Source organism: Rhinopithecus roxellana, chromosome 11 (assembly GCF_007565055.1).
Source record: "Rhinopithecus roxellana isolate Shanxi Qingling chromosome 11, ASM756505v1, whole genome shotgun sequence".
Taxonomy (NCBI): Eukaryota; Metazoa; Chordata; class Mammalia; order Primates; family Cercopithecidae; genus Rhinopithecus; species Rhinopithecus roxellana.
The window spans coordinates 37,401,457-37,420,996 of record NC_044559.1 but is presented as its reverse complement, the minus strand read 5'-3'; the positions used below and the strand labels follow the sequence as shown (position 1 = coordinate 37,420,996).

The 19,540-nt window shown below is 34.7% G+C and overlaps 1 protein-coding gene across 1 annotated transcript in view; it reads right to left on the bottom strand.

The window, feature by feature from the left end:
- The window catches only part of CCDC172 (coiled-coil domain containing 172), a 59,444-nt gene that overhangs the window by 11,470 nt on the left and 28,434 nt on the right, over nucleotides 1–19,540 (bottom strand). The window contains exons 6-7 of the mRNA XM_010388904.2: nucleotides 13,323–13,424; nucleotides 12,559–12,661 (exon numbers count right to left, since the gene is read on the bottom strand). Of these exons, the coding sequence (XP_010387206.1) occupies nucleotides 12,559–12,661; nucleotides 13,323–13,424 (205 nt within the window). The remainder of the gene's footprint in view (nucleotides 1–12,558; nucleotides 12,662–13,322; nucleotides 13,425–19,540) is intronic.

Here is a 19,540-nt window from a genome sequence, read left to right as displayed (position 1 = left end):
CTTTTCATTAAATTGGGTTGAGAAAACTGGATAGTCATTTGCAAATGGATGTAAATGGACTGCCAAAGCTAAAATTGGATCTACATTACACAGCATATATAAGAATACCCTAGAAATGGATCAAAGATTTAAATGTAAAAAATGAAACCATAGAAGGTCAAAGTGAAAGCATCAATAAATTATTTGATAAACTGGGTGTAGGTAAAGACTTTTAAACTATGGCTCAAAACACAAATGCAATAAAAGAAAAGAGTATTAAATTCAATTATGTTTAAAAGGTTGTGTAGCAAAAACCACCATAAGTAAAGTTCAAAGATAAATGATAAGCCATAAGAAAATATTTGCCACATACGTCACAGATAAAGGACTAACCTCCATAATATATAAATAAATTTTCTAATCAGGGACAAAAAAAGGCCAAAAGCCTGATAGAAAAATAGGAAAAAGTCATACAGAGGTAGTTAAAAAATTTTTTTACAAATAGTCCTTAAAGGCATAAAGAAACACTCAAATTCACTCATAATAAAGAGTTGCAAATATACTACACAGGAATATTGTTTCTAATCTATCACACTGGCAAAACTTAAAAAACTTGACAACAAATGCTTTTGGCAAGATTATGGGAAAAAACTGTGCTCAAACATTGCCAGAGGAAATTCAAAATGGTAAGACCTCAATGGAGGAGAATGTGGCAAGATCCAACAAAACAACATTTGCATTTTCCCTTTGACACTGCCACTCCATATCCAGTAAGATACTGTATAAATACAAAACAACACATACACAAGATTATTTATTGCAGCATTATTTGTAATCACAAAATATTGGAAACAATGTGCCTATTCATATGAGATTGGTTGCATAAACTGTAGTACATCTATTACAATGAAGTATTATATAGCTATAAAAGTGAAGATAATCTCTTTTAACTATTATAAATGAATTACAGGATATATTGTTAAACAGAAGGATACAAAATATATACAATGTGTTAACGTTTGTGAAAGAGAAAGGGATATGAGAATATATTATTAAATATCGGTTTATTTTTGGAAAAAGAAACACAGGAAGGATGAATCAAAAACTAGCAAAAACGGTAACCTACAGCAGTGAGTGAAAATGCAGCAGGATAGAGAATGGAATGAAACGTCTCTGGATGTATCTTTTTATATACTTTTGCTCTTGAATTATGCTGATGTTTTACTTATTTATCAAATAAAATTCAATCAATAAAGCTGAGAAAAAGAGCCCTAAAGTTAGATGAAAAGAACACTTGAGTTAAACACAAATAGAAATGCATAAACCTAACTGCATTTCAAATTTGTAATCACAGGAAAAAATAAAAAATAATTAAAGTGATTTTTTGAACACAATAGTCTATACACCCTCAGTGGGATGTGTAGTAAGGCACTAAGAATTATAGAGGAATCTCATATTTTATTTAGTAGGCTTGTTGTTAGTGGGGGTACACGGTTAGTAATTCTAAAACTATTTTGTGATATTTGTAGGAGTTAGGATATTAATAATTACATTGATATAATTGAGAACCAGAGTTTTAACTAGAAAGAAGATATACACACAGAATGGAGGGAGGAGAAGAAAAACCAGTCATTGTGGATTTGAGTTGGAGGAGATTGTGTAAATTTACCATTTAAAAATGGTAATTTTAGTTCTGTCCACTTAAATCGCTTAGAAGCAATGATATTCAGTAGCAATGAGCACATCTAGTAAGGTGGTCTGAGTTTCTAAATACTACTCCCAACTCAAAGATAATAGGGCTTCTTGACAAAAATAATCGGTTCCAGGATTGAGGGAGGTCTGTATAAGAAGAGCCTGGAACCCCTTCTTGCACCAGAAAGAACGTGGTTTTTAAAAAACCACACAGAAATCAATTTCAGAGGGATTGCCTCTGGCCAAATTTGGGACAATTGGGGTATCAAAAATAATAATAACAGTAATGTTACAGTTACACATGTAACTTTAAAAGGTGCATGAGTACATAGAGAATTTTTTTTAAAAGAAGAAATAAAAAGGGTGGGGGAAGGAGGGGAAAAGGAAACCTCTTTTTAAAAGAATTTTACCAATAAATAAATAAATAAAGAATGCCATGATTAGAAATTACCATTTTGCAGTCACCACTGTAATAACTGATTCAAGGAGGAATCATTAGTGGATAATAAATGATAGAGAGAAGTGTTATTGGGGAAAGGATATGTACAAGGTATCAAAGGATCATCCTATATATTACTTAGTACTACCAATGGAAAAATAGTGCTTTCTCACCAGAGAAATCTGGCAGACACAATCTCAACTAAGGGATCAAACTTAGCATTACCAAAAATGAAGCTAACTGACATTATGTGCCTCCTGATATAACGCTCTGAAAAAGACACAATATCACTTACATGATATTCTTGCTAAAAAAATTTAACTTGCATATAATCTCAAAGGAACAAATAAGTACAAATTGAAGAACATTCTATAGAACAACCAGCCTTGACACCTCAGAAAAAGTGTCAATTTAATGAAAGGAGAGGAATTGTTCTTGAATAAAAGAGCTTAGAAGAAAACATAATTTGTAATCCTCAATTGGTTCCCAGGTATAAGAAGGAGAGAGAGAGGAGGAAGGGAAAGAAGACAAGAAAGAGACAGAAAAGAAGTGAAAAAGAAAGAAGAAAAGTAACTACAATGAACACTATTAAGATAACAGAGGAAATACTAATATAGAATATTAGGTAACAGTACTGTACCAATGTTAAATTTCCTGTTTGTTAATTTTCTAATTTTTTTTTTTTTTTTTTTTTTTTTTTTTTTTTTTTTAGACAGAATCTCGCTCTGTCGCCCAGGCTGCAAGCTCCACTTCCTGGGTTCACACCATTCTCCTGCCTCAGCCTCCCCAGTAGCTGGGACTACAGACACCCGCCACCACGCCCAGCTAATTTTTTTGTATTTTTAGTAGAGATGGGGTTTCACCGTGTTAACCAGGATGGTCTCGATCTCCTGACCTCATGATCCACCCGTCTCGGCCTCCCAAACTGCTGGGATTACAGGCATGAGCCACCGCGCCCAGCCTCTAATTTTGTTTTTAACTGACATAATAATTGCACATATTTTTTGGATACAGTATGATGTTTTGATACATGTATACAACGGGCAACAGTCAAATCAGGGTATTTTGCATATCCATCACCTCATACATTTATCATTACTTTATCAATGTATGAGAACATTCGAAATCCTCTCTTGTGACTATTCTGAAATACACAATAGAATATTGTTAACCAAGAAACAAAAATGCTAACTATAAAAAATGATTAAAAATTTCAACCACAGCGAAAGTAGGAACTCTTCAACTAGAACAGCCTAAAGCAAACAACAAAACCCCATAAACTTGGAGAAGATATTTTTAATTCGTTAACAGGCAAGATTCACAACTATTGAAAGACCAAATATTTAAAACTTCTGGAAATTAATAGGAAAAAGACAAATTACTCAAACAATCTAGTAGAAAAATAAGAGTCACTTTCCAGAAAAAAAAAATGCATGGGTCATAAGCAAACACAAAAGATGCTCGATCACATATGTAGTCAGTGCAAGGCCATTAGAGACCATGAAATACCATCTTATGTCCACAAGATTGGCAAAAACTAAAAAGTCTTTAAAAAGCACTGACAAGGGTGGAGATCAACAGGAAATTTCATAATGTGCTAATGAAAATATAAACTGGCTTAATCACACTGGAAAATAGTCTTTCGTCATCTCGTGAAGTTCAACATTCACATGCCCTACACTCAGCAATTCCAACAGGCATCTATCCTGGAACAACTCTTGCATATGCGCACCAGCATGTACACAGCAGCACTGCTGGTGACAGCAAAAATCTGGAAACAAACCAAATGTCCATTAAAAAGAGACTAGATGTGTGCCCAGAGCACACATCTACACTCACCAACGTGGGTAAATCTTAGAAAAAACATTGAATAAAATACAAGTCCCACATACTATAATTTTTACACAACTCAAAAACAAATAAAAATAACCAACAGATTGTGCATGTATATACAGATGATAAATGCATACTGTAAACTAAAGTTAGTTATATAATACAATAAAGAAAATTATATATACACAATAATTCAAATTATATAATGAATCACATTATAGAACGACACGCACAAGAAAATGAAATACAATATAGGACATCAATGATATCTGGGGTAATGAAGGGAGTATGGGATAAAGGAGAAGCCACAGCTAATGCAAGTTATTGGTAATATTCTAGTTTATTTCATGGACAATCATTTTTAGCTCATATTTAGCTCATATTTAGTTCACAGGTGCTCATTATATTTGTATACTTTAGAAATTACATATAGTTTACATATATTATTTTGAGGACCACTGGGGAATAAAAACATAATATTTATAATAAGGGTGGATGGTGAAATACCCTATTCAGTCATAATCGCTAAACAACAGGAATATATTGTGAGAAATGCATAGTTGGGTGATTTTGTCATTGTATAAACATCATAGAGTGAACTTACACAAACCTAGATCGGATAGCACACCAGACACCTAGGCTATAGGGTATATCCTATGCTCATAGGTTACAAACCTGTACTGCAGGTTACTGTACTGAATACTGTAGGCAACTGGAACACAATGGCAAGTATGTGTGTATCTAAACATAGAAAAGGTGGAATAAAAAGTGCAGTCTTATAATCTTATGGGACCACTGTTAGATATGTGATATGCTGCTGACTGAAATATCACTATGCAGCACATATGTATATTGAAGTTCATTGTGTCATCTGTCTGAACTTTTAGGAATTTAATAGTAAATGAGAAACCTAAAGGAATGCTTAAAAAGGAAAGATAACAAGTGACTAATTTTAAGCATCAGATATTTACACATGTATAAAAACCCTTGTAATAAATATTTTTAAAAAGTGGAAAGTTAAATGGAGAGTTACAATATACTATGGATGCTGCTATTGAAATGTACATAAGCCTTCATTTTAATAAATTTATTTTTCAAATAAAATGGTAGAGATATTCCCACCATTCCATCAACACGTGCTCATCCACCTCTTCAGTTCAAATTGACTACAGGTTCTGTGTGACTTCTCATGCCTATCAGAATTACGTGGTGACCACTCACCCACTTAGTTAACTAAAAATAAGAATGAGAGACTGCTGAAATTAAGGAGGGCATTCAGAGCAAATTATAGGAAGTATTTCCCTATTTAGCTTATAATCAAGCTGTAGAATTTAGATCTGCACTTAAAGAAAAGATTGCTGTTGCTAGCTTCAAAAGAGGCCAGATGATAATAGCATGAATATTAATACATTTGCAGCTAGCCAAAGCAATATAATGGTAAGTAGATCTCATGCTTCAGTGCATAGACTGATTGCCTACAGGAGTCAAGAAGGACTTCCCTCACTTACCGAACTAAGGGCACTTTGCACTGGTTATTGTCACCTTTCTCCGACTCATGAAATAATGACCATGATAGGCCAACATTGCTAATTAGTTTAGAAAAACTTATGTTCCATGTATTTTTATAATTTCCTGCATCATTATAAATTTTTTTCAGTTATCTCTCAGAGACATAGGAAACCCTTAACTAACAACATACTCATTTTAGCTACAGAATTGTACACACTACTATTTAAAGTAGAAAGGACAGATTTCACCCAAAGTCCTAGTGCTCAAATGCAATACTGTTAAAATGTATGTATATTTCATTGCAGTCTCTAGTTTTCATAGAAGTGATTATACAATGTTGCTTCCTAGTTTTGGTTTTGTGTGTGTGTATTTGTGTGTGTGCTCAATGCTGTTCTATAGATTTCCCCCAGTTAACCATTAATTGCATACCAATTAATACTATTTAAGATAAATATGTAGTAATCCCAGTGGTTACACCATTAATTAACAATAATCATTTCTTATAGTAGGGCATTTCAGTTGTTCCTATTTTTTTTTTTTTTTTTTACCATAAATAACATCACTATGAACACCTTTGTGAGCATAAAGCTTCTGCTGTACTTAGCATTGTCTTCCTAGAATAGAGCTCATAAAAGGAATTATTGGGTCAAATGGCATAAACATTTTAAGATGCTTATAATAATTTGTATGTATTAAATTTCATTCCAAATACATCTAAGCATGTATACTGCTACCAGCCATGTATAAGTCATCTCTGTAGCACACACTTGCCAGTTTTGATTATGATCATTTGGTCTTTCAAAAACTGACAGAATAAATAATATTTAGTGGTTTTAATTTGCATTTCATTGATAGCATAGCTCAATTACATTGTCTTACTCATTTTGGTATCCCCAGCAACTAGCATATTATACGGTACAAAGTAGGTGTTTAATGCATGTTTGATAAATGCACGGATAAAGAACCATTACTTTAATGTTTTCTAATGGATTTTTATCAGTTGATTTTTTAAATAAGCTGTTATCCTTTATCATAATGACTATAATTTTATTCCAGTTTACCATTTAATCTTGATGACTTTTATTGACACATGAAACTTTACATCTTTTATTATTATTATTATTATTATTATTATTATTATTATTATTGAGACCGAGTCTTGCTCCTGTCGCCCAGGCTGGAGTGCAATGGCGTGATCTCTCCTCATTGCAACCTCCGCCTCCTGGGTTCAAGAGATTCTCCTGCCTCAGCCTCCTGAGTAGCTGGGATTACAGGTGTCTGCCCTCAGCTAATTTTTTTTTTTTTTTTTCTTTTGAGACAGAGTCTCGCTTTGTTGCCCAGGCGGGAGTGCAGTGGCACTTTCTTGGCTCACTGGGAGCTCTGCCTCCTGGGTTCTCGCCATTCTCCTGCCTCAGCCTCCCGAGTACCTGGGACTACAGGTGCCCGCCACCACACCCAGCTAATTTTTTGTATTTTTAGTAGAGACGGAGTTTCACTGTGTTAGCTGGGATGGTTTTGATCTCCTGACCTCATGATCCGCCTGCCTCGGCCTCCCAAAGTGCTGGGATTACAGGTGTGAGTCACTGTGTCCAGCCGGAATTCTAAACCTTGTATGTTAAATTTATTAATCTTGTCCTTTTTGGTTTTCTTAATCACACTAGAGGTTTAATAAGTAGTTCTTTCTACTTTCCACTGGTTTTTCTATGGATTGACTTTTTACATATTATTTCTCTATCTCTATATTAATTCATATAAATTATTTTAGTGGCATTTAAACACAAAATTACTCTTTTTAAAGTACTATCAGTAATCCAATTTCATATATAATTTATTCTGAAAGTGGGTATGAAAGTTGAATGTGTGATAGTAGAATTATCAGTTTTCTAATTCTGCTTTCCTTCAGTCCAGGCCACCAGCCGATAGGTAAGAGCCTTCATAGGTGTGTAACGCTAGACCAGAGGAATCTGCGGAAAAACGGCTAGAAGAGGGAGCGGTCCTGCCAGCATCTCCCTTCCTCCGAATCCTGGGTTGGTTGGGGTAGGTATCTCTTTTTTACCACATATTTTCTGTCATCTTCCCAAACCCACACCAAAAGGGGTTGATTTATAAAGGCAAACACAGGAATATGAAAAAAGAAATCTGTATGATATTAAAGATATCAATGAATTTAGAAAATAATCACTGTAACATTTTGTATGGCTTGTATCATAAAATTATTTCACAATTTAGGGGAAAAGTTACATTTATATCAGAATATAACTTTTAAAATAATCAATTGAGTCTACCGTAAAAATTTCCTCTGTATTTGCTTTGAAGCTTAATAACTACAGTATGTGCCAAGGATTCACAAAACAGGGGATCTCTATTAGCTTGAAGGCTACATAATCAATGCTGTAGAGACACTTCTGTTAGTGAATAAATGATGAAGTTTTACCAGAAAAGATGCAGAGTCAACAGAAATATTCAGCAAAATATAGAGCTAAAAAACAATCCTGGAATTAAATGGGGATTCTCATATTTTATAAATGTTAAAAAAGATGGAGATGATATAGGTAGGGCACAGATACACAACTATTTGACTAATATTTTGAAGACACTGTAGAACTGAGATCTTGTTACTCTTGTCTACTTTGAGCTTTTTTGTTGATGAAAACAAAGAGCAAAGATGATGTAGACTATTTTACAAATGGAGACTGGATAACAATTCATATTACTCTACTAAATGCTGCTTATTCTAAATAATGTTACAGAAAGACTCTTGCAAGTATTTAAGGATACATTTATAAAAGTGTGCCTAATTATGAATATTTATAAACTATCTTGTACATCTATTAATGAGAGACTGGTTACATAAACATGGCGTCTCCATATAATGGCATTAAAAAGAATGAAGATTAGTACAAACTAAAATGAAAACGTTTACATTTTGATAAATAATCAAACTAACTGCAGACCAGTAACCATAATCCCATTTTTGCTAAATACACACAGACATACCTATGTACATGTCACACAAACAGAAATAAATTCTGACAGTATACACATCAAACTTTTAACAGTGGTCACACTTAGGGGTGTCAGAGCAAGGGTATGAAAACGGAGATTTTGACACTTCACATCTTTGGAGTGTTTAAATTTTTATTCAATCAACATAGGCTATTCTCAAAATTTAAATATATATATATAGTAAAATAAAACATATATACATGTGTAAACATACATATTTATCTGTGTATCCTTGAAAGAGTTTGAAAACACGTTAATACCATACTGAGTTTATGCCTTCTTACAAGTCTAAGGACCAACAGTGTGACCTCTATGACCAACTTAACTAGATGACTTTTTCACTGAAGAGGTCACTGCACTGCTTTACCACATGACATTAATGCATTTAGAGTCTCTTGTAGCAGGTGCATATTAACTTTTGTGCAGTTTACACTGCAAATATGCTCTTCCCAAACCATACTATCTTTTTTTTCTTTTCTTTTTGTTGTTGTTGCCCTGTCTTGTGGTGCTAAAACAAAACCACACTATCTTTAAGTGCTCAGAAAGAAAATCTCATGCTGTTGCCTATGCAGATTTATTCCCAAAACAAGCTTCCTAATGCATTAAACAAACACAAATATCAGTAATACAAGATATACAAGAAAGAAGTTTTGTGGTGAAAGAAAATTCCTGAAATGTTTAAAGTTGTCTGTTATGCTATAATTTGGGGTAAATAAAAAAAAAATAATGATCAAGAACCGTGCATTTTGGTAACACTGGTGTTGGGTAATAATAAAAAATAATAGGTTTGTGGCCAGGCGCGGTGGCTCACGCCTATAATCTTAACACTTTGGGAAGCCGAGGCAGGTGTACCACTTGAGGTCAAGAGTTCGAGACCAGTCTGGCCAACATGGTGAAACTCTGTCTTTACTAAAAATACAAAAATTAGTCAGGCGTGGTGGTGCATGCCTGTAATCCCTTGCTCTAGGATACAGAGCAAGACTTTGTCTCAAATAATAATAATAAGAAAAATAGGTTTGGGGCTTTACTGAGGCCCAATATATAACACTCTTCTTTCCTGCCTGAAATCTGCCCAATCAAAAAATAAGAAAGGCAGAAAGCATGCAAAAATTCCACATTTATTACTGATACAGCAGACACTGGAAAATGTGGCTTAAATATGTAGGAAAGGGTTTGCTAATATCAAACCCCAGTATTAGACTAACTTAACTCACTCCATTAAAGGTAGCAGTGGACTCCACAGGCTTTCTCTTGTGGAGTCCAGCAACGATAAAACTTAAGAGATGGAGAAGCAGAGTGGGAAAACACGCTCTGAGGCAGGCCATGTTCCAAAGAGACAGGGAAAAGAAAGGGGCTGGGCTCCACATTTCCCAGTTTGCTTTTCCAAATTCACCGATCAGACTGTGTCACTCCTCTCCATATTAGGATAAGAGAATGAGGGACTAAGGGGAGGTCAGCATGATTAAACTTGTAAAGCTTTTTCCACATTGAAGAAAAACACAGGAGTGAAAATAATCCCTTTCAAAGTGGCACTATCCCAGTGGTTAGAATACACCAACTCTTTGCAAGTAACACTGACAATATATGAAGAAGAACTTTCATCTTTTCGTAGTGAAAATTCAATTATATGTAGACTCAATTACCAGAACAAATATTTATTGAACACTATGTGCCCTGGACTGTGCAAGATGCAAAGACTGAAAGAAAGATGAACCAGAAGAGGAGGGAGAGCTGGGATTCAAAAGGCTTTAACCACTATGCTTACTGCCTCTTAAGACTCTGATCTGTATTATTTCTGTTCTCCCTACACTATATGAAAAAAAACACATCAGTCATAATTAATCAGTCACACCTCTTTGGGAGGTCTCTGATGAATTCACCTAATCTATGGCTTAAGTGTTAATCATAGCAATATTCTGTTAAGTTAGCTGCTTAAATGTGTGTTAGTTACACATTTACTCTTCAAAACAGAATTTTTAAATAAACATCTTGATACTTATAAATAAAGACAGATTATCTAAAGCAGAGACTATTAAATCATTCTGAATGTGAACCATTAAACCATTGTGAATGCAGAGGTTACCTAAAGCAGAGATCACTAAACTGTGAAACACTGGTTCTCTACACTAATGGATAACATCAAGATAGAGTCCAACAAATAACCTGAACATGGCATATTAAGCTTTAAAATATGAACCATAATCATTATAAAAGAATTTCAATATACACAAAATAAAACATGTATTAAAGTTGTCTAATTACTAAAACTAGAAACAATAAGCTTGTAGAGATGAACTAATATTACAGATTTCCTCTGTAATTGCTGTCTTACTGGTTAAAGTTAAGGAACATAGAAGTCATAATAACCTTAAAATAAAACTGGTTCTCAGCTTGGGGGGACTTTGCCACCCCCTCCCCCAGCGGACATTTTGCAATGTCTGGAGACTTTTTTGGTTGCCACAACTGGTGAATGCAGAGTGCTACTGCATCTAGCGGGTAGAGGACAGGGTTGCTACTAAACATCTCACAATACATAGAACAGCCCCCGACAACAAAGAATAATCTGGTCTAAAATGTCAACAAGGCCAAGTTTGAGAAATCCTGCTATAAAAATAACATCTATTCCATTAGAAGTCAAACCTGAGAAATTAAGAGAAATGCAACTATTATGGAATTCCATATACATTTGAACACAGAGATGAAAAAGACTATTCTATCCCAAAATTCAATAACAAAGTCAACTTAATTTTGGCCTTCATGATGAAGCTGAATGTCTTATTGTTTTTTGACATCATTAGTTTCTTGTTATTGCATTAATTGTAAGACTGATAGTCCTCTTTCCTAAAATATTTATACTCAGTACTTTGACTTCACTCTTCACACTTGGGAAAACTTATGAAACATGCTAATTGGGAAACTAAGTATACATATCAATAAATGAAAAGTAGGAATTGATAAATATTGGCATTTAATTTAATAACTGCTAAAATGCAATTAATGGACTAAATACATGCACTGATACTTCTTTCTATCCAAATTTCCTAAGTCGTCATTTGTGAAGGAAAAAGCATTCTCTAACAGACTTTGTGTGTTTAATTTTAACCCAGAGCACATTTTTTATGACTGTGTGATAAACCCACAAAACTGGAGTTCAGATTGGAAGCCCTCACACTACTAATTTTAATGATACCAGTAGGCATCACCATTTTTTAAAGTGCAAAAAAATCAATGAGCAGATTGTCATTATCGAAACCCATTTTGCATCACACATATCACCCAAGAGATTGATATTTTATGCTTATAAAACTTAATATAAAATTAAATTGCAAATATTTTCTCACAATCTACTAAAATTACTGCCTAAGGTAATACACTGCTAATATGAAGCATTTGTTCAGCTCTAGAGGACATATTTACTATACAATTTATGAAAGAAGCCTTCTTTTGCTTCTTCATAGATCCAGTAATGAGGTTTCTTTTCTTATATGAAACCTAGAAAGTACAGGAACTTCTTTAAAATTAAGCCAGCAAATGTAACACTAAACTGTTAATTAATGAGAGTCAAATTTTAAAACTTGAGGTCTTTTCTCCTTGTTTATGACTATGTCATTTCAAATATCATACATTTATTATCCAAATGCACAAAAATCATCTAAACAATTCATACAGAAAACACATTTTCACTTTTTAAGAACAAAACCAGAGAAACAAATGTCAAGTAAAATAGCAGTCTGATTTCCTCACACTGCTGGAATCTAGAAAGATGAAAAGTAATTTCAATCATTTGCCGCCAAAAGTTAGGAATAACAGAAAGGAGAGTTGTCTTATCTCTTGGGATGTGAAAAATACTGAGTCTCAAGAAAAGATAAACTTAATTTCACTATTATCAATCATCAACCCAATGCATCATGAACTTATGTGTAGCACTTTCTAGCCCCTGAAGTGTTTCCTTATTAGCACGCATCAGAATACACAGAGAAGAAAATAATGTCTTCATCTGGAACTTTAAATTAATAATTGACGCACTTAGCTTTATACCGAAATCTATTTAACTTGAAAAATTACCTGATTTATGCCAAAATATAATAGGAAACTCTTACCTTAAGCATTCTGCATCATTTTGAGGCTTTTCATTGATTTTTATTTTTTCTGCCTCTAGATGTTTGGTAGTACAAATGGATTCATTCTTTTCATCTTCAAAAACTAAACAAATTAAAAAATAGTTGCAATCTTTTGAAAATTAAACATAAAGATTACCTTTATTCACTCATAAGAAAAATACTCGAATTTTTGGTGCGTTCATATAAAATTTATATATTAATGATTTTTATTTTCTACTTTAATGTAGCAATTACATGCACAAAAAAGATCTTTAAAAGATTTGTGGCCGGCAAGCCTGTAATCCCAGCACTTTGGGAGGCCGAGATGGGCGGATCACGAGGTCAGGAGATCGAGACCATCCTGGCTAACACGGTGAAACCCCGTCTCTACTAAAAAAAATACAAAAAACTAGCCGGGCGAAGCGGCAGGTGCCTGTAATCCCAGCTACTGGGGAGGCTGAGGCAGGAGAATGGCGTAAACCCGGGAGGCGGAGCTTGCAATGAGCTGAGATCCGGCCACTGCACTCCAGCCTGGGCAACAGAGTGAGACTCCGTCTCAAGAAAAAAAAAAAAAAAAAAAAAAAGATTTGCGACATTGAAAATACCAGATCTCACACTGATGACTGTTTTATCTATTTCTTTTTTAGTACCAACAATAGCACTATATCACAACAGGTTAATATATTTTAAAATAATAATATGCCCTTACCATGTGTATATAACTATATTCATCAGCAAAATAAGCTAACTCATGAAGGTAATACCTTTAAGTTTTCTTTGGAGAGTAAATAATTCTTGTATCAATTCACTCTTTTGTTTTTGAAGTTCATTTAGCTGGCTACTATCATGTTCCATTGACTTCATTTCTAGAAACAAATACAAAAGCATCAAAAATAAAATACTTAGAAATAAATTTAACCAAGAAAGTAAAAGACCTGTACACTAAAATCTATAAAACATAGATGAAAGAAAGTGAAGACAACACAAATAGGTGAAAAGATATTCATGTCTATGGATTGGAAGAATTAACATTGTTAAAATATCCATACTACCCAAAGTAATATACAGAGTCGATGCAATCCTCATGAAAATTCCAATGGTATTCTTCACAGAAATAGAAAAAAATCAATCCTAAAAACTCTAAAAAGAAATAGAAAAATAAACAAATGCAAAAAATCTATTTTAAGCATTTAGGCTTTGCCTTACATGTCAGCAATTATTAACATTTTCTCATGTAGTAAAAATCTAAGCAGCATATGGTTAATTTTAAGCCCCAACTAGCTTCCAGCTGGCCAACTAGTAACTCTTTTTAAGAAACTGACCAGAACTTATTAATCACCAGCTGGATACAAAAAGATAAGTTAGTAGATGGTTAGTCTACCAAAAGAGAATTCAAAATACGTAATATTACTTAGTGAAATAAAGTTCCAAATAAGAAAATTATCCTTCATAACTAAAACACATTTAAAATGACATTGCATAGTACTCACAATATGGCTACAAGCTTTCACAATATTGCTAATATTGTTTCTTCTACCTAAAATGCCCTTGCTCCCTTTATTCTCATGACAAATCCCAATTCATCCTTTAAGACTCATATCTCCTAAATTTTCAAATATTATTTGTCTTCTGCCATAATTTCTGGAACTCCACTTACACATCTATTAGATTCTTTTATATTGTTCCACATGTCTCTGAGGAGCTTTGTAGTTTTTTGAAGTCTTTTGTTTCCCTCTGTGCTTCAATTTTTTAAGTTATCTGTAAATTCACTGGTCTCTTCTTCTGCAGCCTCTGATCTGCCCTTAATCTCTTTCAGGAAATTTTTCATATCAGACTGATTTCCTTCCTTCCTTCCTTCCTTCCTTCCTTCCTTCCTTCCTTCCTTCCTTCCTTCCTCCCTCCCTCCCTCCCTCCCTCCCTCCCTCACTGCCTTCCCTCCCCTCCCTTCCCCCTCCCTCCCCCCTTCTCCTCCTCCTCCCCCCTTCCACCACCTCTGGCTAATTTTTGTATTTTTTAGTAGGGATGTGGTTTCACCATGTTGGCCAGGCTGGTCTCGAACTCTTGACCTCGTGTTCTGCCTGCCTTGGCCTCCCAAAGTGCTGGGATTACAGGTGTGAGCCACCGCACCTGGCCCAGATATTGTATTTTCTAACTTTTAGAGCCCCTTTGGTTCCTTTTACAAACAATTTTTATTGATATAATTCACATACCACATAATTCATCCTTTTAAAGTGTACAATTCATTGGGAATTAGTATTTTCACAGATATGTGCATCCAATTGCCATTATACAATTTTGGAACATTTCACTCCCCCCACCAAAGAAACCCCATACCTGTCACTCCAAATTTCCCCTAGCTCTGCCAGCCCTAGGCAACCACCAATCTATTTTCTGTCTATACAGATTTGCCTATTCTGGACATTTCACAACAATGGAATCATACAATATGTGGTCTTTTGCGTCTGGCTTCTATCACTTAGCATAATGATTGCAAGGACTATCCTTTCTTTTGTAGCATGTGTCAGTGTTTCATTTATTTGATGCCTGAATATAATTCCACTGCATAGATATGCCCATATTTTGTTTTTGGATTCCTCAGGTGATTGACATTTGGGTTGTTTCCACTTTTTCGCTACGATGAGTAATGCTATGAACATTCACGTACAGCCATGTGTTGTCTGACAACAGGGACATGTTCTGAGAAGTAAGTCCTTAGGTGATTATATTGTTGTGAGAACAACATCAAGTGTACTCACACACACTTAGATGGGATAGCCTACTACACACATAGGCTATACTGTATAGCCTATTTCTCCTAGGTTACAAACCTATACAGCATGTTACTGTACTGAACACTAGAGGCAACTGGAACACAGTAATAAGCATTTGTGTATCTAAACATATCTAAGCCTAGAAAAGGTACAGCACAAATACAGTATAAAAGATAAAAAGTGGTACTCCTGTGTAAGATACTTACCATGAATGGAGCTTGTAGTACTGGAAGTTGCTTTGAGTGAGTCAATAAGTGAGTGGTGAGTGAATGCACAGGCCCACGACATTACTGTACACTGCTCTAGACTTTACCCACACTATGCTTAGGCTACACTACTTTAAAAATATTTTTCTTTTTTCAATAATAAATTAACTTTCACCTTTCTTTAACTTTTTAAATAAACTTTTTAAAAACATTTTGACTTGTAATAACACTTAGCTTAAAACAAATAAACAGTACAGGTGTAAAATATTGTATTTCTTACTTCTGAAACTTTTGTTTTGTAAAAAACTAAGACACAAATACACACAATTAGCTTAGGCCAACACAAGGTCAGGATCATCAATACCACTATCTTTCACCTCCACATCATCTTGTCCTGGAAGACAAGCCCCTACTGGAAGGTCCTCGGGGGCAATAACATGGATGGAGCTGTCATTTTCTTTTATTATTATTATTATTTTTTTGACACGGAGTCTCGCTCTGTCACCCAGGCTGGAGTGCAGTGGCATGATCTCGGCTCACTGCAACCTCCGCCTCCTGGGTTCAAGCAATTCTCCTGTGTTGGCCTCCCAAGTAGCTGGGAGTACAGGTGCATGCCACCATGCCTGGCTAATTTTTTGTATTTTAGTAGAAACGGGATTTCACCATGTTGCCCAGGCTCATCTCGAACTCCTGAACTCAGGCAATCTGCCTGCCTTGGCCTCCCAAAGTGCTGGGATTAGTCGTGAGCCACCAAGCCTGGCCCGGAGCTGTCATCTTCTATGATAATGCCTTCTAGAATAATTCTTACAGGACCTGCCTGAGGCTGTTTTACAGTTAACTTTTTTTTAATAAGTAGGAGAAATATACTCTAATAATTATAAAAAGTATAATAATACATAAACCAATAATATAGTCATTTATTACCTTTATCAAATATTATGTACTGTTCATAATTGTATGTGCTATACTTTTATATGACTGGCAGCACAATAGGTTTGTTTACACTACAATTGCAAAAACATGTAATATGTTGTGCCATAACGTCACTAGGCAATAGGAATTTTTTCAGCTCCATTATAATCTTATTGCACCACTGTCATACATGGTCTTTTATTGATTGAAATGCTGTTATGTGGTGCATGACTGTACAAGGTCTTGTGTAGACATGTTTGCAATTGTCTTAAATACCTAGAAGTGGAATCACTGAATCAGATAGTAACTCTAGGTTTAATGCTTTGAGAAATGGCCAAACTGTTTCCAAAGCAGTTGCATCATTTTACATTTCTCCAATTTCTCCATATTCTTGCCAACACTATTACTGTCCACCTTTATTATAGCCACACTAGTGGGATCTCACTGCGGTCTTGATTTGCCTTTCCCTCATAACTAATAATGTGAGCAACTTTTCATGTTGCTCAAAAAAATATGTCGTACAGTTGTATAAAAATATTTTTTTCTTTTTAAACTTTGTTGTAAATAAGACTCAAACCCATATAATTAGGCTAGGCCTACACAAGGTCAGGATTATCAATGCCACTGTCTTTCTCCTCCACGTATTGTCCTGGAAGACAAGCCCCTACTGGAAGGGGCTTTGTATAGCTTTTTTGGGAAATGTCTATTTAATTCCTTTGTCCATTTTTAAATTGGGTTATCTTTTTATTAAGTTGTAAGAGTTTTTAATATGTTCTGGATACAAGTCCCTTACATCTGATTTGCAAATATTTTCTCCCATTTTGTGGTCATCTTTTTACTTCCTTGATAGTATCCTCTGAAACACAAGAGTTTTTAACTTTGATGAAGTCCAATTTATCTACACTTTATTGCTTGTGCATATCTAAAATAAACCATTCCCTAATCCAAGCTCATGAAAAGTTACACCTGTATTTTCTTGTAAGAGTTTTTCATTTTTAGCTCTTACATTTAAGTGTCTGATCCATTTTGAGTTAATTTTTGTGTATGCTAGAGGTGGATGTACACATCTATTCTTTTTTTTTGGGAGACAGAGTCTCACTCTGTTGCCCAGGCTGGAGTGCAGTGGCGTGATCTTGGCTCACTGCAAGCTCCACCTCCCAGGTTCATGCCATTCTCCTGCCTCAGCCTCCTGAGTAGCTGGGACTACAGGTGCCCGCCACCACGCCTGGCTAATTTTTTGTATTTTTAGTAGAGATGGGATTTCACCATGTTAGCCAGGATGGTCTCGATCTCCTGACCTAGGGATCCACCCACCTTGGTCTCCCAAAGTGCTGGGATTACAGGCATGAGCCACCGTGCCTGGCCTTGTTTATTAGCTCTAATAGTTTTCCAGTAGATTCCTTATGGTTTCTATATACAAGATCATGTTATCTTTGAATAGACATAGTTTTACCTCTTCCTTTACAACATGGATTTTTTTTTCTTTTTTTATTCCTAATTGTTCTGCCTAAAACCCCCACTATAATGTTGATTAGAAGTTGTAAGAGTAGTCTTGTTCTTGATCTTAGAGGCAAAACATTCATTCCATTGTCATTAAGAACAACATTAGCTGTGGGTTTTTCTATAGATGCCGTCTATCAGGTTGACGAAAGTTCCTTCTATCCCTAGTTTATTGAGTGGTTTTATTATGAAAGTTGTTGAATTTTGTCAAATGTTTCTTCTGTGTCTCTGGTTATTTTTATATCTTCCATTTAGTTCCTCATTATGCTCATGTCCTTGAGTACGTTTAGAATATTCTAGAAGTTTTAATTATTTTTCCTTCTAATTGCATCATCTATATCATTTCTAGGTATGTTACTACTGAACAAATTTCCTCCTTGCTCTGAGTTATAATTTGCGGCTTCGTTACATGTCTAGTAATTTCTGACTGTATACCAGACATTGTGTTTACTATTTTGTTAAATGAGTTTTGTTATCTTCCCATAAAGGATGTTGATGTTTGTTTTAGCAGGCAGGTAAGCTACTTATGGATCATGTGCAAATCTTGTTTATAAGAGTTTTTTAGGGTAGGTCTAGAAGAATATTTAATTTAATTTAATTTAATCTTGCTATTAAGGCAGAGCTCTTCTGTTTAATGAAATATTTCTATTATGACAAGATGGAACATGAATGTCTTCCATTCCCATACGAGTTCTTAGAATTGTCCACCTTATTGCTCCCCAGTAGTTTTTCTTTATTCAGCTCAGTGGAGTTTCCCATCTGTATACGCAGGTTCAAGTATATCCAAAGACTCAAGAGGATCTCAATCCAGATTTCCGGAGCTTTTTCTCTGTGTAGATCTGTTCTCTCAAGTACATTGTCCTGAAAATTCTAGCTAACTTGGCCTCCCTAAATTCCAGTCTTTGTTTCCGCAACTGAGATCACTTTGCATTGCTTAAGTTCCTCCTCCCAGTGCTACTATCCAAAAACTGTATCCAGTGAGAAGGCTTGGACAATTCGGGCTTACCTCATTTGTTTCCCTTCTCTCAGGGATCATGCTCCTGTACTCTCTTGTCCTCAATATCTAAAAGTAGTTTTTCATATTATTTTCTTCAGTCTTTCAGTTGTAACAGAAGGGAAAATTCCATAAAATTATTCCTCACAACGATAAGTAAAAGTTATCCACATAATATTTAAATTATCCTTTTACTTGTCTCTCTTCCACATTAGATCACAAGCTCCCCTGAAAACAGGAACTATGCCTCATTCAACTTTAAATCCCAATTTCTGTCCAGTGCCTGATGTAGTATATACAGTAGATGCTCAAGAAAGCATGTTGAACAACACTAAAATAAATCATATAATTGACTTTAAATATTTTTGATTATTCACAATGTTGTTGTCCACTAATGTAGGTAACTGAAAGTGGACAATTCAATGAAAAGAAAATACATTCACGTTTATGCTTCTGCTCCCTTAATAAACAAAAGTTTAAAATATAAATATAACTACACACTAATATTTAATAGAGGGAATCCAGAATACCATAACACAATATTCAACAGATTAAAAAAGATACAATATTTTATTCATTATTAATCGATTTATCAGACA